Source organism: Bufo bufo, chromosome 5, assembly GCF_905171765.1.
Source record: "Bufo bufo chromosome 5, aBufBuf1.1, whole genome shotgun sequence".
In the NCBI taxonomy this organism is placed as follows: domain Eukaryota; kingdom Metazoa; phylum Chordata; class Amphibia; order Anura; family Bufonidae; genus Bufo; species Bufo bufo.
This window is the reverse complement of record NC_053393.1, coordinates 245,828,326-245,855,221: the sequence shown is the minus strand read 5'-3', so window position 1 is coordinate 245,855,221 and position 26,896 is coordinate 245,828,326. Positions and strand designations below refer to the sequence as shown.

At 44.7% G+C, this 26,896-nt stretch overlaps 1 protein-coding gene across 2 annotated transcripts in view; it reads left to right on the top strand.

Annotated features, from left to right (window-relative positions):
- The window catches only part of TRANK1 (tetratricopeptide repeat and ankyrin repeat containing 1), a 169,680-nt gene that overhangs the window by 61,426 nt on the left and 81,358 nt on the right, over positions 1–26,896 (top strand). For both annotated transcript variants that reach the window (XM_040433409.1, XM_040433410.1), the window contains 5 exons: positions 197–337; positions 1,240–1,419; positions 8,369–8,518; positions 14,178–14,429; positions 21,123–21,299. In XM_040433409.1, the coding sequence (XP_040289343.1) occupies positions 197–337; positions 1,240–1,419; positions 8,369–8,518; positions 14,178–14,429; positions 21,123–21,299 (900 nt within the window). The remainder of the gene's footprint in view (positions 1–196; positions 338–1,239; positions 1,420–8,368; positions 8,519–14,177; positions 14,430–21,122; positions 21,300–26,896) is intronic.

The following is a 26,896-nucleotide window of genomic DNA, read 5'->3' as shown; positions in this document are numbered from 1 at the left end:
TCTACGGAGCAAAGCTGCAGAAAGCAGGAAATGTCAATCTATTTTGTGTGCTTCATTGGCTAATGTGAAATCTGAAACATTTTATATTTTTATGGATTGTCACATTTAAAAAACATTTATAAAAAAAACATGATTTCAAGAGTATATCTTTATAGTATTCTGATGATACAATAAAACTCTCTTGTGGTTTTAATAGCCGACAACACCCTTTTCCAACTTATTATAAAGATGAAGCCAAATATGAAGGAAAACATCAATAAACAAGACAGAGATGGTAACACAGTTCTGCACCTGGTAGCCTGTTTTCCAGCTAATCCATATGGCTATACTCTCATGCGTAAGTAACTGGTTTTGAAAAATGTCTTTGAAACATGGGATTAAATATATCCTATGGATATTTATGTAGGAAACGTACTTCAGTGAATGGTTTAACCCTTTTTCTGCCAAGGACATATTTTTATACGTCCTTGCAGGGTGAAGGACATATCTCATACATCCTTGCTACTGATTGCTGGATTTCTGGCTGCTTTATAAGTAACCACCATACATCTGGACTTACAACTCTTGGAAATTGGTCCATGTGAGAGCTGCTCATACGGGACTCCCTTCCTGATTCCAAAAGCTATATTTCCTAATGAAGAGCATCTACACCGGAATCTTGGTCTTGTTTCAAAGCTTAGACTGTCAGCCTTTAAACAGAGTCTGTTACCACATTTGGACATTATAGACCGCTTACATAGCATTCTGGCATAACTTTAGATGAATCAAATGGTACCATTGTTGCGTTCATCTGCGGTTCACCTGCGGCAAAAACAGACTTTTATTCATATGTAAATGAGGGCTCGCAAGAGCCCAGGGGCGGCGTTAACTTCTTTGGAGCCCAGGCTGCTCATCCTTTTTTGTTAATATACCTGCATCTACCCGTACTTCTCCTCCCTAGCGTCCTCCTCCTCTTCCAGCGAAATCCCGCGCCTGTGCTCTGCCTCGCTTGGCCGGGGCATGCGCACTGCGATGCCCTCCTCTTCTCCTGCGCGACTGTGATCCGCCTCCTTGCAGCTTTGTTCGCGTCGTTGGCCGGAGCATGCGCAGTAGCTACAGCGATGCCGTGCCCGCAGTGGACATGATCTCAGGATCATGTGGTAATAGAGCTGAAATAGACTAAATGTACTAACCGTCTCTACTTAACACCATCCAAAACAGTAATTTCTTGTAATAATTTTATATATATATGTCTCATAGGTCAAGCACAAGATGTGAAGATGCTTCTAGATTTAGGAGTGGACCCATGCATCAGTAACCAGCAGGGCAAGGATGCTGCAACTATACTCAAACGGAATAAAAACTTCAAAGCAGAGGACATCATTAAAAAGCATTTGGCAAGCCAAGTTTCCGCTGCAGCTCCAAAAGCCACTTCAACAAGTACTTGTTCATTTAAACTCCTTGCTATGTCAACCTCAATTAGTGTGCGAGTTAAAGCTGCTCACATAGTACGAGCATCTGTTTTTCCCTGATTCTGTAGACTGTTCTTCGTACATCTCACTGAAATCCATCAGAGCTGCTCTGTTGGGTTGATGTTTAGCTTATATCTGCATTTTCCTGACAGCTCATTAACACGCATTCAAGCAGATTTATTATTTGTTTAATAAGAATTTAGCTTGAAAGGTGTTATCCCATAACTAATGTAAAAGATGAAAATCAGACATCATATAGTATATAACAGATGACAGTCTCTTTCTAACAAAGCTAGAACCAGGCCTGTACTGTACATAGATCCAGGAATATTCCCATTCACTGCTCTTCTAGAAGCTGGCAGCTTAAGGGGAGTGTCTTTCCTGCTGCAGCTAAGGGGGCGTGTCTTTTCTGCTGCAGCTCTCTCCCTATCACAGATCAGGAGGCAGTTGAAGGATGAAACGGAGCATATGTGGCCATCTCAATGAGCAGGACAAAGAACTAAGAAAAATAACGAACAGCAGGTGGCGCTATACAGATACATTTTATTGAATAACTCAGTAGCTATGCAAAATTTTTAATTACATGCAATTACAAAAGTATTCAGATCCAGGTGCTGGTTTGAAAACGGTAGAATATTTTTATAGGACAACCCCCTTAACCGCCTCAGGACCGCCGTACGCAGGATTGCATCCTGGCGGTGGCCCTGCTATTCTGGGTGGACGCATATACGCGTCCTCTCGCGAGAGGCGAGATTTCCTGTGAACGCACGCAGGCACGTTCACAGGATCGGAACGTTCACAGGATCGGAAGGTAAGCGAGTGGATCTACAGCCTGCCAGCGGCGATCGTTCGCTGGCAGGCTGGAGATGCGATTTTTTTAACCCCTAACAGGTATATTAGACGCTGTTTTGATAACAGCGTCTAATATACCTGCTACCTGGTCCTCTGGTGGTCCCTTTTGCTTGGATCGACCACCAGAGGACACAGGCAGCTCAGTAATAAGTAGCACCAAACACCACTACACTACACCCCCCCCCCCCTGTCACTTATTAACCCCTTATTAACCCCTGATCACCCCATATAGACTCCCTGATCACCCCCTGTCATTGATCACCCCCCTGTAAGGCTCCATTCAGACGTCCGTATGTTTTTTACGGATCCGCAAAACACATACGGACGTCTGAATGGAGCCTTACAGGGGGGTGATCACCCCATATAGACTCCCTGATCACCCCCCTGTCATTGATCACCCCCCTGTCATTGATCACCCCCCTGTAAGGCTCCATTCAGACGTCTGTATGTTTTTTACGGATCCACGGATACATGGATCGGATCCGCAAAACACATACGGACATCTGAATGGAGCCTTACAGGGGGGTGATCAATGACAGGGGGGTGATCACCCCATATAGACTCCCTGATCACCCCCCTGTCATTGATCACCCCCCTGTCATTGATCACCCCCCTGTAAGGCTGCATTCAGACGTCCGTATGTTTTTTACGGATCCACGGATACATGGATCGGATCCGCAAAACACATACAGACGTCTGAATGGAGCCTTACAGGGGGGTGATCACCCCATATAGACTCCCTGATCACCCCCCTGTCATTGATCACCCCCCTGTAAGGCTCCATTCAGACGTCCGTATGTTTTTTACAGATCCACGGATACATGGATCGGATCCGCAAAACACATATGGACGTCTGAATGGAGCCTTACAGGGGGGTGATCAATGACAGGGGGGTGATCACCCCCCCTGTCATTGATCACCCCCCTGTCATTGATCACCCCCCCTGTCATTGATCACCCCCCTGTCATTGATCACCCCCCTGTAAGGCTCCATTCAGATGTCCGTATGTGTTTTGCGGATCCGATCCATGTATCCGTGTATCTGTAAAAAACATACGGACGTCTGAATGGAGCCTTACAGGGGGGTGATCAATGACAGTCGGGTGATCACCCCATATACACTCCCTGATCACCCCCCTGTCATTGATCACCCCCCTGTAAGCCTCCATTCAGACATTTTTTGGGCCCAAGTCAGCGGAAATTTTTTTTTTTTTCTTACAAAGTGTTATATTCCACTAACTTGTGTCAAAAAATAAAATCTCACATGAACTCACCATACCCCTCACGGAATCCAAATGCGTAAAATTTTTTAGACATTTATATTCCAGACTTCTTCTCACGCTTTAGGGCCCCTAAAATGCCAGGGCAGTATAATTACCCCACATGTGACCCCATTTCGTAAAGAAGACACCCCAAGGTATTCCGTGAGGGGCATATTGAGTCCATGAAAGATTGAAATTTTTGTCCCAAGTTAGCGGAAAGGGAGACTTTGTGAGAAAAAACAAAAAGAAATCAATTTCCGCTAACTTGTGCCCACAATTTTTTTTTTCTATGAACTCGCCATGCCCTCATTGAATACCTTGGGGTGTCTTCTTTCCAAAATGGGGTCACATGTGGGGTATTTATACTGCCCTGGCATTTTAGGGGCCCTAAAGCGTGAGAAGAAGTCTGGGATCCAAATGTCTAAAAATGCCCTCATAAAAGGAATGTGGGCCCCTTTGCGCATCTAGGCTGCAAAAAAGTGTCACACATCTGGTATCGCCGTACTCAGGAGAAGTTGGGCAATGTGTTTTGGGGTGTCATTTTACATATACCCATGCTGGGTGAGATAAATATCTTGGTCAGATGCCAACTTTGTATAAAAAATTGGAAAAGTTGTCTTTTGCCGAGATATTTCTCTCACCCAGCATGAGTATATGTAAAAAGACACCCCAAAACACATTGCCCAACTTCTTCTGAGTACGGCGATACCACATGTGTGACACTTTTTTGCAGCCTAGGTGGGCAAAGGGGCCAACATTCCAAAGAGCACCTTTAGGATTTCACAGGTCATTTTTTTACACATTTTGATTTCAAACTACTTACCACACATTAGGGCCCCTAGAATGCCAAGGCAGTATAACTACCCCACAAGTGACACCATTTTGGAAAGAAGACACCCCAAGGTATTCCGTGAGGGGCATGGCGAGTTCCTAGAATTTTTTATTTTTTGTCACAAGTTAGCAGAAAATGATGATTTATTATTATTCTTTTTTTCTTACAAAGTCTCATATTCCACTAACTTGTGACAAAAAATAAGAACTTCTATGAACTCACTATGCCCATCACGAAATACCTGGGGGTGTCTTCTTTCCAAAATGGGGTCACTTGTGGGGTAGTTATACTGCCCTGGCATTTTAGGGGCCCGAATGCGTGAGAAGTGGTTTGAAATCAAAATCTGTAAAAAATGGCCAGTGAAATCCGAAAGGTGCTCTTTGGAATGTGGGCCCCTTTGCCCACCAAGGCTGCAAAAAAAGTGTCACACATCTGGTATCACCGAACTCAGGAGAAGTTGGGCAATGTGTTTTGGGGTGTCTTTTTACATATACCCATGCTGGGTGAGAGAAATATCTTGGCAAAAGACAACTTTTCCAATTTTTTTATACAAAGTTGGCATTTGACCGAGATATTTATCTCACCCAGCATGGGTATATGTAAAATGACACCCCAAAACACATTGCCCAACTTCTCCTGAGTACGGCAATACTAGATGTGTGATACTTTTTTACAGCCTAGGTGGGCAAAGGGGCCCACATTCCAAAGAGCACCTTTCGAATTTCACCGGCCATTTTTTACAGATTTTGATTTCAATCTACTTCTCACGCATTCGGGCCCCTAAAATGCCAGGGCAGTATAACTACCCCACAAGTGACCCCATTTTGGAAAGAAGACACCCCCAGGTATTTCGTGATGGGCATAGTGAGTTCATAGAAGTTCTTATTTTTTGTCACAAGTTAGTGGAATATGAGACTTTGTAAGAAAAAAAAAATATATAAAAAAATCATCATTTTCCGCTAACTTGTGACAAAAAATAAAAAATTATAGGAACTCGCCATGCCCCTCACGGAATACTTTGGGGTGTCTTCTTTCCAAAATGGGGTCACTTGTGGGGTAGTTATACTGCCCTGGCATTCTAGGGGCCCTAATGTGTGGTAAGTAGTTTGAAATCAAAATGTGTACAAAAATGACCCAAAATAAAGTAAAAAAAAAAAAGAAGTTAAAAATAGGGAAAAAAAAGACAAGTAGACATAATGTATTAGGTATCACCACGTCTGTATCGATCGGCTCTATAAAAATGTCACATGACCTAACCCCTCGGATGAACACCGTTAAAAAAATTTAATAAAAACTGTGCTAAGAAATAAAAATTTTTTGTCACCTTACATCATTTTAAGTGCAACACCAAGCGATCAAAAAGTCATACGCACCCCAAAATAGTGCCAATCAAACCGTCATCTCATCCAGCAAAAACGATCCCCTACCTAAGACAATTGCCCAAAAAAAACAAAAAACTATAGCTCTCAGACTATGGAGACACTAAAACGTGATTTTATTTTTGTTTAAAAAATTATATAATTGTGTAAAACTTAAATAAATAAAAAAGTATACATATTAGGCTTTGCCACGTCTGTAACGGCCTGCTCTATAAAAATATCACATGACCTAACCCCTCAGATGAACACCGTAAAAAAATTTAAAAAAAACTGTCAAAGCCATTTTTTTGTCACTTTACATCACAGAAAGTGTAATAGCAAGTGATCAAAAAGTCATATGCACCCTGAAATAGTACCAATCAAACCGTCATCTCATACCAAAAAAAATTAGCCCCTACATAAGCTAGTCGCCCAAAAAAAACAAAAAAAAACTATGGCTTTCATAATAAAGCAAAAATGCTTTATTATGTCAAATATTTGGTATTGTCGTGTCCGTAACAATTTGCTCTATAAAAATAGCACATGATCTAACCTGTCAGATGAACATTGTAAATAACAAAAAATAAAAACAGTGCAAAAAAACTTTTTGGGTACCTTGCCTTACAAAAAGTGTAATCTAGAGCAACCAAAAATCATATGTACCCTAAAATAGTACCAACAAAACTGCCACCTTATCCCGTAGTTTCCAAATTGGGGTAATTTTTTGGGGAGTTTCTACTCTAGTGGTGCATGTGGGTCTTCAAATGTGACATGGCAGCCTAAAATTATCCCAGTGAAATCTGCCTTCCAAAAACCATATGGCGTTCCTTTCCTTCTGCGCCCTGCCGTGTGCCCGTACAGCAGTTTACGACCACATATGGGGTGTTTCTGTAAACTACAGAATCAGGGCAATAAATTTAGAGTTTTGTTTGGCTGGTTAACCCTTGCTTTGTTAGTGGGAAAAAATGGATTAAAATGGAAATTCTGCCAAAAAAGTGAAATTCTGAAATTTCATTTCCATTTTCCTTTAACTCTTGTGGAACACCTAAAGGGTTAACAAATTTTGTAAAATCAGTTTTGAATACCTTGAGGGGTGTAGTTTCTAAAATGGGGTTATTTTTGTGTGGTTTCTTCTATGTAAGCCTCACAAAGTGACTTCAGACCTGAACTGGTCCTGGAAAATTTTCTGAGAAATTTCAAGATTTGCTTCTAAACTTCTAAGCCTTTTAACATCCCCAAAAAATAAAATGCCATTCACAAAATGATCCAAACATGAAGTAGACATATGGGGAATGTAAAGTAATAACTATTTTTAGAGTTATTACTATCTATTATAAAAGTTGAGAAATTGAAATTTGAAAATTTTTGCTAATTTTGCCAAATTTTGGGTAAATTTAGTATTTTCTTTTTTCAAATAAAAATGAATTTTTTTGACTCCATTTTACCACTGTCATGAAGTACAATATGTGACAAGAAAACAATTTCAGAATGGCCTGGATAAGTAAAAGCGTTTTAAAGATATCACCACATAAATTGACACATTTCTGATTTGCTAAAAATTGCCTGGTCCTTAAGGTAAAAAATGGCATTGTCCTTAAGGTGTTAGGCTCCATTCACATGTCCGTAGTGTATTGCAGATCCGCAATACACCCGGCCGACACCCCCATAGAACTGCCTTTTCTTGTCTCCAACTGCGGACAAGAATAGGACATGTTCTATTATTTTCCGGAGTCGTGGAACGGAAATGCGGATGCGGACTGCACACTGTATGGTGTCCGCATCTGTTCCTGCCCCATCGAGAATAAATGGGTCAGCAAATTGCGGAACGAATGCGGACCCGTTCTACGGACGTGTGAATGGACCCTAAATTGAGTGTTTGTGAGCTGTCGGGAAAGTAGAGATCAGTGGACAGCAGAAACAACTGTCAGTAGAATCAGTGACAACCTGAAGAGTGCAAGCTATTAAACATTCTTTTTAATACAGACCAATTTGAGAAATTCTTTTAGCCCACAATATGCACAATGCAATAATAAAGAAAAAATGCCCGAAATTGTCCATAGGCTTTAAAGAGGTAGCTGTAATTTTGTAATGTATATTTTTTATCACTTCTATCTTCTGTGATTAGGGCTGTAGTCACATTACAATGTGCATGCAGTTCTTTCTTAGTTACTGTGATATCATGTCCATGGACATGTCAAATCAGCAACCGGGACAGTGATAGGGGAGGGTCTATATAACTAGCTGGGAGGGAGGAGCTATAAACTAGTTTGGCGTTGTTAGGGGAGGTGCTGGAGCTGTGGCAGAGAAAGGAGCAGTGCATCAAGGGTTTGGTTGGATCAGAAACAGGAAATGCTACATGCATTTTCATTAACATAACCACAGTACAGACAGATAAAGGGATGGGTTGCAAAACATGTTTTTTTGTGGCTTGTTCTCTGCTAGTCAGGAACATTCACAGTACCTGGAGATGACTGTCTGGCATGTACAAGTCATCTTGTGTGATTATAGTTACAATGAATATTACATTCAGGATTCTTTCAGAAAGAAGATTGAGGTCTGTGCATTTCTATATGTACTCACTAAACAAACTCTTGTTTTGTGGCTTTGTGTGTAGAGGTTTGCAGTTTTGCTGAAAACAAGACCATTTCACTTTCTTCTGCACTGGACCAGTTCATAGGCTTCTGCAATCAAGCAGGTCAAGTGAATAAACTTTGCGGGCACAAAACTGTCCAGAATTTTCTGCGTATTCTGTCATCACTGAAAGGTAAACTGTTTAATCTAAGGATCTGTATTGTGTAAGCATGTAACAATTTGTGCAACAAAAGGTTTATTTGCAATAACTGAACTTTGCACATCTGTATTTCTAGAACTCCTTTTTAAACACATGAATATTATATGACTAATTATATGCAACTCGTAGGCATGCACAGGCCATCTGTTGGGGTGTGCCTCAAAGAGCAGGAGGTAAACGGGAAGTAAACCCAGTGCTACTAGTTTTCCGGTCTTTGCCTCTCCTCTAACCATGCATCTGAATACATAAAGAAAAATCCTCGAATCCAAGACATAAATACAGTAATATCAGCTCTAAGCAGTAGTACTAGCTAATTCCCAGAACCAATAATAGCACCACTACTGCTATGTTTAGTTCCAGAGGAACAGTACCCTTTTCTCTTGATCGCTAGGGGTCCCAGTGGTCAGACCTCCACCAGCCAGATACTTTGGGGTCATTTAATTAAACAGACATATGTCTATATTAGTCCTAAAATAGGTCTCGGCATGTTGCAGCTTTGATATTCAGGTGTTTTTCTATCTCCTTCTCTTTAGGGGAAAATAGCCAGAGAAGAAAAATGCCATCCACATTATATTTGACAAAAATGCGGCATAAATGAAGATGCATGTGTTTTTAAGCTGTTTTATCTAGTTAGCACAAATGCTGTGCGCCTTAATGTGCGACTTTTTTTACCCAACAATTGTCGCGTATATGGCTTGATAAATGTCCCCCAGTTTGTGTTTTCAGAAGCCTTTACTGTAGCAACCAGTGTCAGGCAGCTGCTGCCGAGGCTAATAAGATCATGGAGTATTGTGTACAATTTTGGTCACCAGTGCATGAAAAGTCATGATAGAGCTTGAGCAGGTTTAAAGTCAAGCAACCGTTATAAATGGTATGGGTGAGAGCCTCTGGCGTGTCTACTCAGAACTACGCCACTAATAGATGGCTTTAAGAGGGGAGGTATGGAGGAGCATATCTCGTTATATGCATATGATATGTTGCTGTATCTGGGGGATTTGGCCTCATCAATAGACCCTATCATATTTCAGATTTTGGCAAGCAATCTGGTGTGCTTATTAATTGGAGTAAGTCATTAATAGTACCATTGTCCCCACTTCCACAGTCTGTCTTCTTCATACCAACCTCAAAGTTGTGTCATCCTTTAAATATTTGGGAGTTTAGGTATCTACTAATCCACATAGGTACATACAAGAAAATGTATTACGACTGCTGGCTAATTTTAAGCTTAAAGCTGCTCCCTGGCATAAGTTGCCAGTGTCTCTAATAGGCAGGGGAAAGCTGATCAAAATGGTGTTAATGCCGCAGCTCCTATATAAAGTGCCTTGCAAAAGTATTTACCCCCCCTTGACTTTTTTTGTATTTTGTTACATTACAGCCTTAAAGTATAACTGTCATATTTTTTTTTGAGTATTGGATTGTGGTGATTAATATAACCTTGGTGGCCCTATTTCAATTTTTCACTGTGTATTCAATTACCCCTTAATTCCACAGTTTTGTTCCCTGTACTGCCTACTTTTACCTGTGCTTAAAATAGGGTTGCTAGGCATGGTCCGTCTATCTGTTGAAGGACGGAGGACGCAGAAGCAGGCAGCGTGCAAGGTCAGAATACTGACAGCCAGGGACTGTAAGTAAATGATTAAACCCAGGTCCTCCCCAGCAGCTGATAACAGTGCCTGGGTTGTGTGCACTTCTCCCTGTCCCTGCGCTTGGCAGACGCTCCCTCACTCGGCAGAGCTGGAGAATGCAGAGCCGAATCAGCGCAGAGCAGGGAAGGGAGATCTGCCGTCTGCTCAGTGTATAAATGAAAGCAACATGTGGTAAGAGGACCCCTTTGTGCTGCAGGAGATTAACCCTTTAGGGGGAGGGCTCTGGGTACTGACACTTTTGGGGGGCTATTGTTACTGGCTAGTGAGGGCAGGTGGGATTAGCCTCAGGGTGAGGGCAGTGGCTGCCATCTTAACTGAATAGTGAAATTGCAGTTTTATGCAGACTGGTTGCTAAGGGCTGAATCTTATTAAATATGGGGTAAGTCAGTCTAATAGTAACTGATTCTGGAATATCATGTTATTAGTAACTACATATCTGAAAATTGAAATTAGGGTCTAAGTGTGACAGTTATCCTTTAAGTTCAATGTTTTGTTAATCTGAATTTTATGTGATGGATCAGATCACAATAGTCTAAGTTGGTGAAGTGAAATGGAAAAAATGTATAAATGTATTTAGAACTAGAAAACAGAAAATTCCTTTAAGAAGCCCATGAAAAGCTCTGGTGCAACCAATTACCTTCAGAAGTCACACAAGTAGTAAAATGATGTCAATCTAAGTGTCACATGATCTGTCATGACATATACACACCTTTTTTTAAAGGCCCCAGAGGCTGCAACACCTAAGCAAGAGGCATCACTAATCAAACACTGCCATGAAGACCAAGGAACTCTCCAAACAAGTAAGGGACAATGTTGTTGAGAAGTACAAGTCAGGGTTACGTTATAAAAAAATATCCAAATCTTTGATGATCCCTAGGAGCACCATTAAATCTATCATAACCAAATGGAAAGAACATGGCACAACAGCAAACCTGCCAAGAGACGGCCGCCGACCAAAACTCACGGACCGGGCAAGGAGGGCATTAATCAGAGGCAGCACAGAGACCTAAGGTAACCCTGAAGGAGCTGCAGAGTTCCACAGCAGAGACTGGAGTATCTGTACATAGGACGACAATAAGCCGTATGCTCCATAGAGCTGGGCTTTATGGCAGAGTGGCCAGAAGAAAGCCATTACTTTCAGCTAAAAACAAAGTCACGTTGTGAGTTTGCGAAAAGGCATGTGGGAGACTCCCAAAATGTATGGAGGAACGTGCTCTGGTCTGATGAGACTAAAATTTTAACTTTTCGGCCATCAAAGAAAACGCTATGTCTGGCGCAAACCTAACACATCACATAAAGAACACCACCCCCACAGTGAAACATGGTGGTGGCAGCATCATGCTCTGGGGATGTTTTTCAGCAGCCAGGACTGGGAAACTGGTCAGAGTTGAGGGAAAGATGGATGGTGCTGAATACATGGATTATCTTGAGCAAAACCTGTACCACTCTGTGCGTGATTTGAGGCGGAGGTTCACCTTCCAGCAGGACAATGACCCCAAACACACTGCTAAACAACACTTGAGTGGTTCAAGGGGAAATATGTAAATGTGTTGGAATGGCCTAGTCAAAGCCCACATCTCAATCCAATAGAAAATATGTGGTCAGACTAAGGGTCCATTCACACATCTGTAATTTGGGTCCGCATTAGTTCCGCAATTTGGGGACGTGGGAATGGACCCTTAAAGATTGCTGTTCACAAGCGCAAACCATCCAACTTGAAGGAGCTGGAGCAGTTTTGCAAGGAGGAATGGGCAAAAATCTAAGATGTGGCAAGCTCATAGAGACTTATCCAAAGCGACTTGGAGTTATAATTGCCCCAAAAGGTGGCTCTACAAAGTATTGACTTTAGGGGGTGAATAGTTATGCACATTGACTTTTTCTCTTATTTTGTCCTATGTGTTGTTTGCTTCACAATAAAAAAATAAAAAAAAAATTTCAAAGTTGTCGGCATATTCTGTAAATTGAATGATGTAAATCCTCAAACAATCCATGTTAATTCCAGGTTGTGAGGCACTAAAATACGAAAAAAGTCAAGGGGGGTTGGTGGTTGTGTGAATACTTTTGCAATGCACTGTATACTCCATATCTCACCAGTATGGATCCCCCTGCATTATTTTTATAAAAACTCAACAAGTTTTTTATTTTTTGCTGTGAAAGATTAAAGGAGGTAGAATTAGCTATGTAACCCTACAAAGAAACAAGGAATAGGGAGGTCTTGCAATGCCCAACCCATTATTATATATTATATCTGCTCAGCTGCAGCATCTTAATGGATGGAAAACAGCTGGAGGCACGGGGAGATGTGGCATCGGGATGCTCTCTGCCCCTGGCAGCCTTGGAGGGGGGAATGGATAAAAAATTTGGATCTGCCCCAACTTTGGTGCTTATGAAGAAGGTGTGGGCCAAGGCTGAAATGCTTCTTGGGGTCTCAGGACTTCTAAATATGTCTCCCATATGGAAAAATCCTGTTGTACCAGAACTTTCCCAACTGAAGGGATTTTCCCTGTGGAAACGAAAGGGGATTTGTAACATCGGGCAGTTGTACTCCCAGGGTCTTCTGAAACAATTTCAGCAATTGTGTTCTGAGTTGGATTTACCTTCCAGTCATTTCCATAAATACCTAGAGTTAAGACACGCATTAGATGCCCCATCCAAAGCAATATTGTTGCAGTATACATCCAATCAGACGCTTGACTTTGTGTGGCGTTGGGGTCTGCGAGCGGAGCTATTTCGAGAATTTACCAATTTTTGCATGGTGAATTTTTGAAGGCCTTCCCTCTCAGTGTAAAGGCACAATGGGAAAAGGATGGGCGTATTACAGATGCTCAATGGAAGGAGACTTTGGCACTGACCTCGAACCTATACCTGAGTGAAGCTGCTAGACTGTTCCAATAGTTTTTGATCCATAGATTATACAAAACCCAGTTATTCCTGTTTACAATTGGATATAGGGGAGGCTCCTGTTACCCAAAATATGGCGAGTGGGTGGTTGACCTGATACATATGCTGTGGAACTGCTGTGCAATAAGGGAATATTGGAGTAAGGCGATTCTGCTCATTTATAAACTGTATAGTGCAAGTTTCCCCCTCAGTCCTAAAGCGTACCTACTTGGGCATCTTTGACTCTGACCAACTACAGACACCTATTATCATAGGAATAAATGGGATGTTATACCAGGCACATAAAACACTAGCAGCCAAATGGATACAACCACTGTCTCCTGTTATAGCAGAATATATGGCACAACTGAATATTAGACTAGATAGGGGGGTGTATCTAAAGCGAAACTGCAGCTCGAAATTTGAGGCTATATGGGCCCCTGGATTGACCAATGCGGAGTCTGCAGTCCGTGGTTGGCACTTACAAGGGGCTTTATACATTGATAACTGAGGGGTATTCTGACAATAGGGAGCCTGAAGCTATGAAATTGCTGTACCCACTTGGGACCAGCTAATGGTATGTGTCGCTGGTTGAGCCTTGCTACAACCCCGAGAGAGCTGCTGCTTCTTCAGGGAGTGAACCCTGAATTTTTATTTCTCCTCTTTGATTTTTGGCAGCCCAACTGTTACTGTGATTGTGGGGGGAGGGGGGGAATTTAGTGTCGGACTTGAAATCGATCAACACTTATGAGTAAACAATCATTGTCATGTCAATACTTTATTATATGTCTGAACTGTTTTAGCCACTGTAAATATGATGTGCGTTTGTTTATGGACAAAACTCCATAGAAAGATATCTGATTAATAAATTGTATCGGTGAAGCACTGTGCCCGGAAAGATGATCATAATTAGAGCTTTTTAGTTTAGGAAAAAGATGGCTGTATAAATAGAACAAAGGTGAATACGAATATCTCTCATAGTCTGTTTATTTCAAAGACTGGTATATAAGGAAGGTTTCTACATCAGGGGATCACCCTGTAGACATTATGGTCAATTTTGTGTATAATGATTTTTCATTGTATTATGTTATTTCTCTCTTTGTTAGAGATCCCACCCGACTTAAAATGTGACATCCCTGACTCTGTTGCTGAACGCCTCATCACACAGTTAATACAGACGCAAAGGTGGCAAGAGGTTTTACTGCTACTGACGAGAGATGCTGATGGGGAATCTACTCAAGCAGGACTGATTCAACGATGTCCGCTTCCTGATATCAATATTTTCCATTTAATAAACAATCTTAGTCCAAAAATCAAGTTTCGTTTGCCACTAATCAAGTTACTTTTAGAACAAGGAGGTAAATATTTATTTTTATGTCTGTTGTTTGCTTTCCTGTTCGTTGATAACTTTTTTTTTTTTTCAGAATGTTCATTCCTTGACTGTTCTTCCTGCCGCCTAGGTGGGCAGTGGCAGGCACTGTGGTGGGCTGCCTTCACTTCAGTGGGGCTGTGCAGCAATCCCCTACAAATACACAGCCATAAATATACTTCCTAAACTAATGAAAATAGTGAATGCTTAAACCTCAATTCTCTGTACATTGCTGACAGCTCAGCGTTGTACGGAGTACGGGCTGTGAAATTTATGAATGGGGACGCAGCAGCGCTGTGACTACGGGCAGGAGCACACATTGCTGCTCCTGCCCGCTCCCCCCCGGAGGATTAATAATTCCTGGCATAGAACATGGGTACTTTTGGCCATGCCCTCCGGAGAATTACTAACTCCTGGCATAGCGCATGGGTACCCTGTACCCATGTACTATGCCAGGATTAGCTGAGCAGAGCGTGCTCCTACTTCTGCCTGCTTCGCTAAGCTAAGAGAACTGCATGATGAAAAACAAATCCGGCACAATAGATGCTTTGCAGTAAAATCTTTAGTTTATTTCAGCAACATAACTCCACGTACAGACAGTGCAGACACAAGCGATATGCCAGTTGACGCGTTTCGGACAGAGTCCTTAGTTGTAACACGTTAGTGTAATAGAAGTCCTAACGTGGCAGGCTTAGGAGCCTTCAGTATGTGCCAGACTACCATGACAATTATTCTGCACCCCTCAATTGTGTAGCGTGTGGGGGTAGGGGCACAGGGAACCGCCTTCCTCTATCTAACCACTCGCTTGTCACGTTAACAGTTCAGTGTTATTGTCAGTCCTGGCTGCTGCAAGCTGATGTTGACTATGTAACAGCCAGAATCTGCCATCTATACAGTGCATCTGAGCCCACTCCATACACTCCCCTTGTGTCCTATTACTTACAGTCACGTCATAGGTCATTAAGGGGTTAAACCATGAGGCAGCAGTCAGCTAGCACTTATTGAATTAGGCTACTTTCACCAAAACGCGAGTGTGAAAGTAGCCTTAGCCAACCGCTTACGTTCAAGGCTTTCAGCCACATTGTGGCCACAGGTCAGTGGTATGGTGCCTGAGCGATGGCCACTACATGGTGTACCATCTCTGTGAGCAACACTTACCTCTGAGGAAGTTGCCAGTGGCAATGCACATGAGACCTGCATTCTTGTTTGGTCCAGGCTCCCTTCTTTTTCTATTGAAAGGATCCATATGAAAGATCATACGGTATGTGTAGGTTGAATTATGTTGTACAGGAGGCAGACCCCCTGCTCTGCAGGGTGGCTGTTACTTTTTTATTTTTATTTTCCTTTTAGGTTGGGGGTCCAGGGCTATTAAGAGCTCTGCATCCCCGGGGAGGCTGACCGGTGACACTTATTCCACCGCTCTGCCTCCCACAAGAAGACAGTGGACCAGGAGGGCTTGACCTTCCTGCTCCGCCCAGCCATAGAGCCACCTGTTCCTGCCCTTCAACCTGGTCCCTATCACTTGTGTCAGGGACTGAAGAGGTGACTCTGCTCGTCCAGGTCACAAGGGTAAAGAACACAGATGAAGGCAGGTGAGTAGTCCGGAGTGGGTAAGTATCCTCAGCCCTGTGCACGAACGGGCCAGAGCAGGACATGTTTCCTCCTCGGTCTCTTCCGCACCTCCTCCCTTTCTCAATAAGGTTATATTCAGAACTCTCCCTTCCGGCAGGGGTTGGTTCTGAGGAAAGGGGGGAATCTGTTCTGCGGACTCTGATCTGCAGGGCCGGTTCTAGGTGAAATGGGGCCCTGAGGCGGAAAACAATAAGGCCCCCCCCCCCACATGACACTTGCTGACTTTAACGTCCCATATTGTAAACAAATGCAAGTGGCAATGTACGTCAGCCAGACGCTAGATGTGCCGTGCATGCCGCTGCTCCAGTCTCGAATCTCTTAAAGAGACAAGCAGCGGCAGCGCAGGCACAGTCAGCAGCCGCCGGCGCCCGGCGGGGGGCCCCTCCACTTGACTCCAGCCCAGTTAGTTTTAATTGCCCCCCTTGCCTCTATGGTAGCGCCGGCCCTGCTGATATGAATCCAGTTCAATCTTCTAGTATTGCATCCATACTGACCAGCTGTACTGATGATATGCATTACCCCCTTACTTAGGCGGCATTGCACCACTACTGGATAGGTGGACTGACTGCACTAGCACTGGTCAGTGCCATCCATTCGCGTCCCTCCTTCCGTACTTGATGGAATTACCGTTCCACTGAGTACAGTACTGGCAGTATACATTGTCCTCTCTCATAGGGGACGTTTTGGCAATATCACTGGTGGCAGTGTTTACCGTAAGCATTCCCCCCTTACATAAGTGGAGGAATTTCTCTTCCCACCGGGTACAAGACTGATCATATGCATTACCCTCTTCCTTAGGGGCGTAATACTCTACCATTGAGTTCAGTTCCTGCTGGGTGCATTTCTCGACGCCATAGGCGAGGTTCTTGTGCTAACTCAGGATACAGTACTTCCTGTATATTTTTCTCCCCTTCATAGGAGGAGTAATTACACTTCCACTGAGTTCAGTGCTTACCGTAGGTATCCCCCCCCCCCCCCCCCTTGTGATTACACTACTGTTGGATACGGTTCTGGTTATCTCTCTACCCCCCTTCCTTGACCGGAGGAGTGCGCTTCTACTGAATCTACAACTAACGGTAATTCGCTGAGCATCTTGCATGCTTTATTTCATAAGCCACGACACTAGATGTCTTGCCTTCTTTCAGGTGGGCCGTGGCAACAGTCGTCGCTGTTGGTGCCTTGCACTCTTCATCTAGTAACATATGGATTCTGCCACTGGATACTGTGGCTACTCCCATATTGAGTCCCCCCTTTTCTTCCGGTGCTGGTTGGGGGCGCAGATGTGCCGTCCTTGGGCCACCACTCTTCCTGATCTAGGTGAGGGTATTCGCTGACAATCTGCAATGGCAACTACAAAGTGTTCTTCTAAGCAAGGGAAGCTTTCACACTAGGGCCGAAGATCGTAGTCACGGCAGTGGGACAGCCTCCTCGGGTAAGGGTTCTACCCTGGCACTGCTTCGGCGGTCGCTCCGGTTCAGCCCCCTTTATTCACGGAATGCCTCAGGATGGCTCTACTTAACTGAGACAGCATGGTACCATGCTACTTCTGGATATCCTTAGGCCTCTCCCTCGGTTTTTCGCTGGCAGGGCATGCTGTAGCTCTTACTGTACAAGGGGTATGTGCACCCCCACTACATACTAGGGTTCCTACTGCACAGTTCCTTCGTCAGATGACGGTTTCTACTGACTCTGGAATCCGTATCCTCTACGGTGTGGCCTCCTCCTTCTCAGCCGGAGTATGGCATTAGCATTGCCCTTGTGGCTTCCCTTGTCCGGGCTCCTCCTCAGGCGGTGTATTGCATTACCAAGAGATCCTGTAGAGTGCCAGTCTCTTATGGCAATGGGCTTTGGCCCTGGCCTCTTAATGGTCTATACTTCTGTTAATTGTCCGTTGATCTGACAACTGTTGCTCTGGTGTCGTCAACTTGGGCTTCGCATTGACGTACATGCCATAGCTATCAGCACCTTACTTTGGGTGTGCTCTTCTGGGTAGCTGAGTACTTGCGGCACTCGTCTACCACTACAGTGATACCTTCCTTCAGAAATTATTACTGTCTGTGTCTCCTTAAGCCGTTGGTGGTCTTTCCTTTCACTGCCCATTCCGAGGGTGGACTGCGGATCCCCACACGCCGGGCAGAGCGGGTGCCTTCACACCTTGCCACCACTGGTGGGGGTTTCGTTCCTGGAACGGGACACCCTTTTTTCTTTCCTGTCCTTACTCTAGCTGGATATGGCTGGCCATCTTCCCCTTCAATCTACTTGACGGTAGCACTGGGCTGTACGACTCGGGAATCCGGAATAATTTTTTTCCACAAGGAGTATTCTCGTTTCTTAGTTATCTGCCCGTCCAGGCAGTGTCCCGCATGGTCAATATATATCACTTATGGGGCTTTGCATCACCGGTGATGCTCACCTCGTTTATTTTTATTTTTTGCTTCTATCTTTATCCGAGGTATTGGTTATTGGCCTGCAGTTGGGCACGCCTGGCTCAGGAATTTTTTTCTCAGTAGCTTCTCTCGCTAGAAGTCTCACCACAAGCCCGTAGGCTCTAGGGACATTAGTCTACCAAGTTACCGTTTTCTCAGGGGTGTCCTTTTAACCAGAGGAGGACCCTGCGGACCTGGATTTTAGTTCTGCTTTCGCGGTTGTGGCTGGCAGCCGGCTTCGTCCCAGCCACCTCTGGGACTTCTTCTCCTTTTTTTTTTTTTTCTAGGAAGGCGGAGTTCCGGGTGGCGGAATCTTCCACCCGGCGGCTTTTGGAGTTGATAGCGCCTTCTTGTACGTACTTTTTTCCAAGTCATCTACATCCAGGTTGGGGCCAGGTACCTGGTTTCGTCCAGTCGACCGATGGGTCGTTTGGTGGCGTTTCAGTGAGTAACATGTCCCCTCTCTTTGAGTCTTCTTCCCCTCTTTTTATTCTTGGAAGGTGGCATTCCTGGGGGCGGGCTTTTCCACCCATCGAATTTGGGAGCTAGGAGTACGTTTCTTGTAAGTACGTTTTTCCTTATCGGGTACTCACATATGGCAGTGCTCCGCCCATTACCTTCTTTTTGCTGACGGTAGTCGCCGCCTTCCGTGTCGACTGAACATTATTTTCCCTTCTTTTTCCCTCTCCCTCGCACACGAGGAGTGAGCTTTCCATCAGAATGTGTTCGGACTCTGAGTTTTGCTTGTCCATGACTAGCTCTTCCGGCAGCTGCTTAGGCATTCCGCTTCCAGGGCAAGTCACTGCCCAGCAGAGTTCTGGACATCTGACCAGCGGCCAGCTCTTCGGGGGATACGTGTATCACCCTGCATCAGCTTTAGGTTGTATAAGGCAGCACCTTGGTCTTCCTGGCGCACGTTCACCAAGTTTTTCTGCCAGGTGCTCCTAGGCATCGCCAGTGCGGCCCCGGCTTCCGGGTCTCGCAGGCAGCAGTGCATTTAGGCTGGTTTCACACGGGCTTTGCAGGAAAATGTGCGGGTGCGTTGCGGGAACACCCGCGATTTTTCCGCGCGAGAAAAATCGCGCATGTTTGGTACCCGAACTTCTTCACAGAAGTTCGGGCTTGGGATCGGTGTTCTGTAGATTGTATTATTTTCCCTTATAACATGGTTATAAGGGAAAATAATAGCATTCTGAAAACAGAATGCAAAGTAAAACAGCGCTGGAGGGGTTAAAAAAAAAATATATAATTTAACTCACCTTAGTCCACTTGATCGCGATGCCCGGCATCTCCTTCTGTCTCCTTTGTTGAATAGGACCTGTGGTGAGCATTAAGTACAGTTACAGGACCTTTGATGACGTCACTCCGGTCATCACAATGTACGTCACATGATCTTTTACCATGGTGATGGATCATGTGATGATCGGAGTGATGTCATCAAAGGTCCTGTAACTGTACTTAATGCTCACCACAGGTCCTATTCAACAAAGGAGACAGAAGGAGATGCCGGTCATCGCGATCAAGTGGACTAAGGTAAGTTAAATTTTTTTTTTTTTTAACCCCTCCAGCCCTATTTTACTCAGCATTCTGTATTCAGAATGCTATTATTTTCCCTTATAACCATGTTATAAGGGAAAATAATAATGATCGGGTCTCCATCCCGATCGTCTCCTAGCAACCGTGCGTGAAAATCGCACCGCATCCGCACTTGCTTGCGGATGCTTGCGATATTCACGCAACCCCATTCACTTCTATGGGGCCAGATGAGAATATAGAGCATGCTACGATTTTCACGCAACGCATAAGTGATGCGTGAAAATCACAGCTCATCTGAACAGCCCCATAGAAATGAATGGGTCGGTATTCAGTGCGGGTGCAATGCGTTCACCTCACGCATCGCATCCGCGCGGACTACTCGCCCGTGTGAAAGGGGCCTTAGCATTCTCGTGGGTGCTATTCCATGGGCGTGGACCTTTTTTTCTCCCCGTGGATTGCTTTAGGACGTCCCACGGTCCTGTGTCCCCCAATGATACCAGCAAGAAAACAAGATTTTGTGAAACTCACCTGTAAAATCTCTTTCTCGCGGGGTTCATTGGGGGACACAGAACCCACCCAGTATTTATCATTGTTGCATCTCCTTTACTTGGCACATGTTTTCTACTGCTCCTACTGCTTGTGCACAAACTGACATGCTCTCTCCAAGCTGGAGGGGGTATAGCCTGCAGGGGAGGAGCTAAGTCTTTTTTCAGCCTAGTGTCGCCTCCTAGTGGCAGCAGCAAGCTATACCCACGGTCCTGTGTCCCCCCAATGAACCCCGCGAGAAAGAGATCTTACAGGTGAGTTTCATAAAATCTCATTTTTTCACTTGTCTACAAGCTTTTGCACTTACACTGACTTTTTTATGCTGAGTATTAATCATTACTTGGTGTTAGCTATGTTTTACTGGTATTTATGGTTTTGTTATTTATGGGACTTGTGCCAAACTGTAGACCCATATAATTGTTTTATGTGGACCAATGGTAGGGGGTAATCTTATTTGGATATTTTCTTGCACTTGTTTGTAATACAGAAATAGGAAAACATTTTATTTATTTATGTATTATTTTTGCTTTTTTTCACCATAGTTTCTCCTGATGGCATTGGAGCCAACTCAAAACCCCCAATTCAAGTATGCTTCAAGAAAAGTGATTTTGCTTTGGCTTATTTGCTGCTCTCTAATGGGGGAGATCCAAAGAGTGTATCGCTCACAGAAGGGGACACACCTCTGCATGCTGCAGTTTCTATTGCTTTAAATAACAAAAGTGAGTCCACCCTATATAATCATATTGTACATCACTAGGGATTCAGATGTGGGATTTTCTCTGAAAAAAAAATAAAAATGTGCTGAACAATACCATTGATCTTTAAAGGGAACCTGTCACCGGGATTTGGGGTATAGAGCTGAGGACATGGGTTGCTAGATGGCCACTAGCACTTCCGCAATACCCAGTCCCCATAGCTCTGTGTGCTTTTATTGTTTAAAAAATTCGATTTGATACATATGCAAATTAACCTGAGATGAGTCAGAGCTTGAAAATATGACTCTTCTCTGGTCACACAAGTAAGATATGACTCTTTTATGTTAATTTGCATATGTATCAAATCGTTTTTTTTTTACACAATAAATGCACAGAGAGCTATGGGGACTGGGTATTGCGGATGTGCTAGCGGCCATCTAGCAACCCATGTCCTCAGCTCTATACCCAAAATCCAGGTGACAGGTTCCCTTTAATATGCAGGTAGTTAATCTTGTGTCATGAATGTTTTTGCAGTTTATTCACACAGACATGCTTATTTCTGCATTGTACATCATGGATGTTTGATTTGATATTTGTCATTAGATTTTCTATTGTCAAAAATCAAATCGAGCAAAATTGCTGCTACATAACTACTGTATGGAACAGATGAAAAATATACAGCATAACCTGTTTTGGGGGGGGGGGTAAAAAATGTCAGGAAAATCTGACATTTCTTACAAGCGTTTTTTCTTAGTGTTTCTTTTTCTCATTTGGGTCATTGGGGGGGACAGCAAAGACCTTGGGTATAGCTGCTGCCACTAGGAGGCGGACAGTAAGCAAAAAATGTTAACTCCTCCCACCAGATATGTCCCGCCTACGGACACCGCTAATCAGTTTTAGCTTTTTGTATGTAGAAGTCAGACATCTGTAGAGCTTGCTTTTTTTCTCGCACTTGGGCCCAGGGTGAAATTATCCCCTGGTTACCTACCTGGCAGCACAGCGGGATGCCTCCAAACATCCGCAGTGGCCAGGACAGAAGCAAACATGGTGTGGAAGAATACCAAATCCTGCATGGCCCACCAGCTTCATGTCTTCTCTACCTATGGCACAGGTCCTCCCCCACCAAAGGGAGCGACCTGGGAGACAGAAGGACCTTGCTGGAACTAAGGCTGGACGGGAGCATACATTTTTCTCCTCTCATTAGGACTTCGAGTCAGCTATCGAGAAGGAGTGGGCGGTCCCAGATAAGCATTTCTCTAAACCTAAGTGTCTGGATCTCAGGTACCCTTTCCCGGCAGAGGTGGTTAAGACTTGGTTGTTCTCTCTCTTCCCCCCCCCCCCCCCCCCCCCCCCAGCGGTAACCCCCCCCCCAGTCTCACGCCTGTCCAAGCACACCACCCTTTCTCCGCCCAATCTTTGCTTCCTCGTGGGTCAGCAGGGCTACCACTGACTGGGTGATCATCTGAAGCAGGGCCTACTTGCTGGTACTTCCCGGGAAGATTTTTTAGAATTAGCATTGCCGATACACAGGCTAGCGAGTATATCTGTGAGGCCTCCCTTGATGCCGCCAGGATGGGGGCAAGAGCATCCACAACCTACCTCGAACTTCCGTACTTTTGTCTGCGATTCAGGGAGTAATTTTCCCAATTACACCAGAGGAACGTTATCACTGTTTCTATTCCAATCTTTTCGTTGTTCCAAATAAGGACTGGTCCGCAAAGCCCGGAACTCGATCTCAAGGGCCTCAACTGGTTTGTCAAAGCTCTTCTTTGAATCAGTGATGGCCTCCATGGAGAAAGGGGAATTTCTCTCTTCAGTAGACATCAAAAACGCTTATCTCGACATGCCCACCGGGATCATTCACCAGAGATTCCTGCACTTTGCCATACTGGAAGATCACTACCAGTCTGTGGTCCTGCCCTTCGGCTTAGCAACGGCTCCCAGGGTCTTCACAAAGATTCTGCCACCAGTCATGTCTATTCCCCATGCCAGGGGGATAGCAGCAAACTCTATCCCTTACTTGGATGACATCTTAATCAAGGCGCCCACCCAAAAGACCAACCTGGAAAGCACCCAAATTGTGTTGGACAACCTGGTCCACTTTGTTTGGATTGTCAGCCACAAGAAATTGTCTCTCCATCCATCCACTTCCATCACCTTTCTGGGGATGACTATTGATACACAGACAGCAATGGTCCTTCTTCCGCTGAAGAAACAGCAATCTCTCAGGAAAGCTGTCAAGGCACTTCTGCCACTTCACCCAATCCCAATTTGCATGTGTATGTGAACTCTAGGTCTCATGGTGGCTTCAATGGAAGCTGTGGCTTTCCTACAGTTCCGCATTTGTCCCCTGTAGAATGCGATTCTCTGTTCTTGGGAAAACAACTGTGACCTCCCTGGAGCATCCCAGAGCTTTGACAATGCAACAGCGATGGCTTACCTAAAGCACCAAGCGGGGAACTTGCAGCCAAGCTGTGATGGAAGAGAGGGCAAAGATCTTCAAGTGGGCGGAGAACACGGTTCCAACTCTGTCGGCAGTCCACATTCCGGAAGTGAAAAATGGTCCCTTAATCCGAACGTCTTCGACGAACTCTGCTGCAGATGGTGGACATTGACATGATGGCCTTCAGGATCGACAGCAAGTTGCCACACTTCATGGCCTGGTTCTGGGACCCCCCAGCAGTAGCGACGGACGCCCTTATGATTTCCTGCCATGGGTTCAAGCTCCTGTACGTATTTCCCTTCACCCCAACTGCTTCTCCCTAGGGTCCTTAAGAAGCTCAAGGCAGAAGACATCCCGGCAAATGTCATCGCTCTGGATTGCCCCAGGCAGTTGTAATATGCAGATCTGATAACCCTTCTAGCGGACGCTCCATCTTAAGGCATGGTCGGTTTTCGGATCTGGTCATCCGAACAGTAAGATCTAGGAAGCCGTCCTCCTCCAATATATAAACTGTACTATCGCACTTGGAGGTATTTTTTTTAGCTGGTTGGAGGGCCACCACTTTCTCTCTTTTCTCCAGGGCAGCCTCGATTTGGGTTGGCCCTGAGCTCCCTCAAAGGCCAGCTATCGGCCCTAATTTCAACGCCCCTTGGCTTCTATCTCAGCAGTCCGTACCTGACGCTACCTGACTGGTACCCTCCTACCGTCGGCCTACCAGTTCATGGGACCTCAATTTCGTTTTGAACACTCTGCAGCTGCCCCCCTTTGAACCTCTACGGCAGTTGCCCCTCCACCTTCTCTCTTGGAAAGTCTCTTTCCTTGCAGGGCTCCAGATGGCGACCAAAATGGTCGCAAATGCGACCTAGAATTGCTAAATGTCGACAAGACTTTGTAGTCTTGTCGCCATTTGCGCCTAGACCTCTGCCGCTTTCACATTACTGACATGGCACCCGCTGCTGTAAGCGCGTGCCATGTTCTTCTCAACAGCACAGGGGAGAAGGAGGCAGTCCCTCCCCCCTGTACTGCTGCTGCCGCTGCCACCAATGGGCTGATAGAAGTGAGGAGGAGGGGAGGGGCTGTGGCCACTGCGCCACCAATGAATATCCTTTATGCTTAATACAAAGGCAGGCTGCTGGTGCTGGACACTTCCCATACCCAGCACCCAGCCTCTATGACTGCGCGCTGCGATCCACTGCTATTAACCCCCCCAACCCCCCAGGTGCGGCATCTGAGGGGTTAATAGCGGCGGATCGCAGCACGCAGTCATAGAGGCTTGGTGCCGGGTATGGGATATGTCCGGCACCCGCATGGCAGCATGCGTTTGTATTACGCATACACGATATTCATTGGTGGTGCATTGCACCTTGATATTTTTTTTTTTGTCTGGAGCCCTGCCTTGTAGCCATCACATCCATATGACGAGTTTCCGAGCTCGCAGCGCTCTCTACTAAGTCCCTGTTTTTGGTTCTTTATCAGGACAAAGTCGTCCTGCGACCAGTTGCTTCCTTTCTGCCAAAGGTCGTCTCTTTGTTCCATGTGAATGAGGAGATGGTCGTCCTATCCAGCCCCAGGCCATCCCAGATAGAAAGCATTTCACACCTTATTTGGTCTGGGCACTCAAAGTCTCTCTGGACAGAACGGTGGCTATTCGTAAGTTGGACTCCCTCTTTGTAGTCACTGACAGGCCTCGGCGAGGGCTGGCATCAGCCAAGTCCACTATCAGTTGCTGGATCAGTTAGTCTATCAGCGAGGCTTATAGTTACAAGGGGAGAGCGCCGCCCCTTCAGGTGGCGGCCCATTCCACTAGGGCAGTTGGCGCCTCTCGGTCAGTCTGGCACAAGAATTCCCCTTTGCGCACTTTCACGAAGTTCTATACCTTTGCATTCTCCGATGCGGTTCTTGGTCACAGGGTGCTGCAAATGGCAATGCATTGACTGCACTCACACCACTTCAGTTGATTGTCTTCCCCACCCATGGGGACTGATGTGGACTGTCACAAGGTCTTTGCTGTGTCCTCCAATGACACGGACAAGATTTTTTAGATTTTTTGTTACTCACTGTAAAATCCCTTTCTCGTCTCATTCATTGGGGAATGCAGCACCCACCCCTTGTTCTTTGCACAGCGCACCGTGCACCCTTGTTGGACTGTTTTCCCTTTGGATCGGACACATTATTGGTTCATAGGTTCTTTTTTATTATTGCTCATGTTTAGTCTCCTACGGCTACCATACAAACTGATTAGCTCAGTGTCTGCAGGAGGGGTATAGCTGGTGGAAGGAGTTAACACTTTTTGCTTAGTGCACCTCCTAGTGGCAGCAGCTATACCCAAGGTCTTTGCTGTGTCCCCCAGAAAGGGATTTTATGGTGAGTAACAAAAAATCCAATATTTCAGGTGTTTATTTTTATTTTATAGAGAAGTCTATGGGAATATGCGTAAAAAATAAATGCCACACCCAGAGCATGCTACTTTGTTAAAATAAAATACCATTGACCCTAAAAATACACATCAAGGTTGAAAGAAAACACCACTCTGGTATTTAAAGGGGTTTTCATGGAATGATTTAAAATGGCTGCTAGCAACCTGTCCTAGAATGTGAGCAGGACAGGTTGCCTGCGGGGGGTTACTACACAGCTCTACAATAGATGGTAATGCTGCGATCCTGCCTACAATATGCCTTCATGGCTGAGCAGCCTGACAGGAATACTCACTAACATGTAGTGTATTAAAGTGCCAGAACATAGTATGTAGTGATGCCCTGCTACCTCACTCCTATAGGCAGCTCTGCAAGTGGTGGCAACCTCTGCTGACATTCTAGGACAGGTTGCTTATGGCTATTTTAAATCAGTCCTGGAAATCCTCTTTAATATTTCCCTTAGACTTCTATGGGAAGCTGGTGTTTTTTCCCTAAAAACTGCCAATCACCAGCAACCGCTAAATCCCACAGAAACATGTAACACAATCCTTAGACAATATAGGATTTGGTATTGGTAATTATACTGAAGGCTTTTTTACCTTGTATAATAACTACTATGCAAATATTTTCCTGTGCTGTATACTTTTGTAGTGGTAGAATTTTGGCATGATCTCTATACAAAGGGATCTCTCTCCTTATTCCCTGTGTTGCTTTAAATGTGGAAATTTCCGCTTGTGTTATGGACTGCCAAACTAAGAAACAGT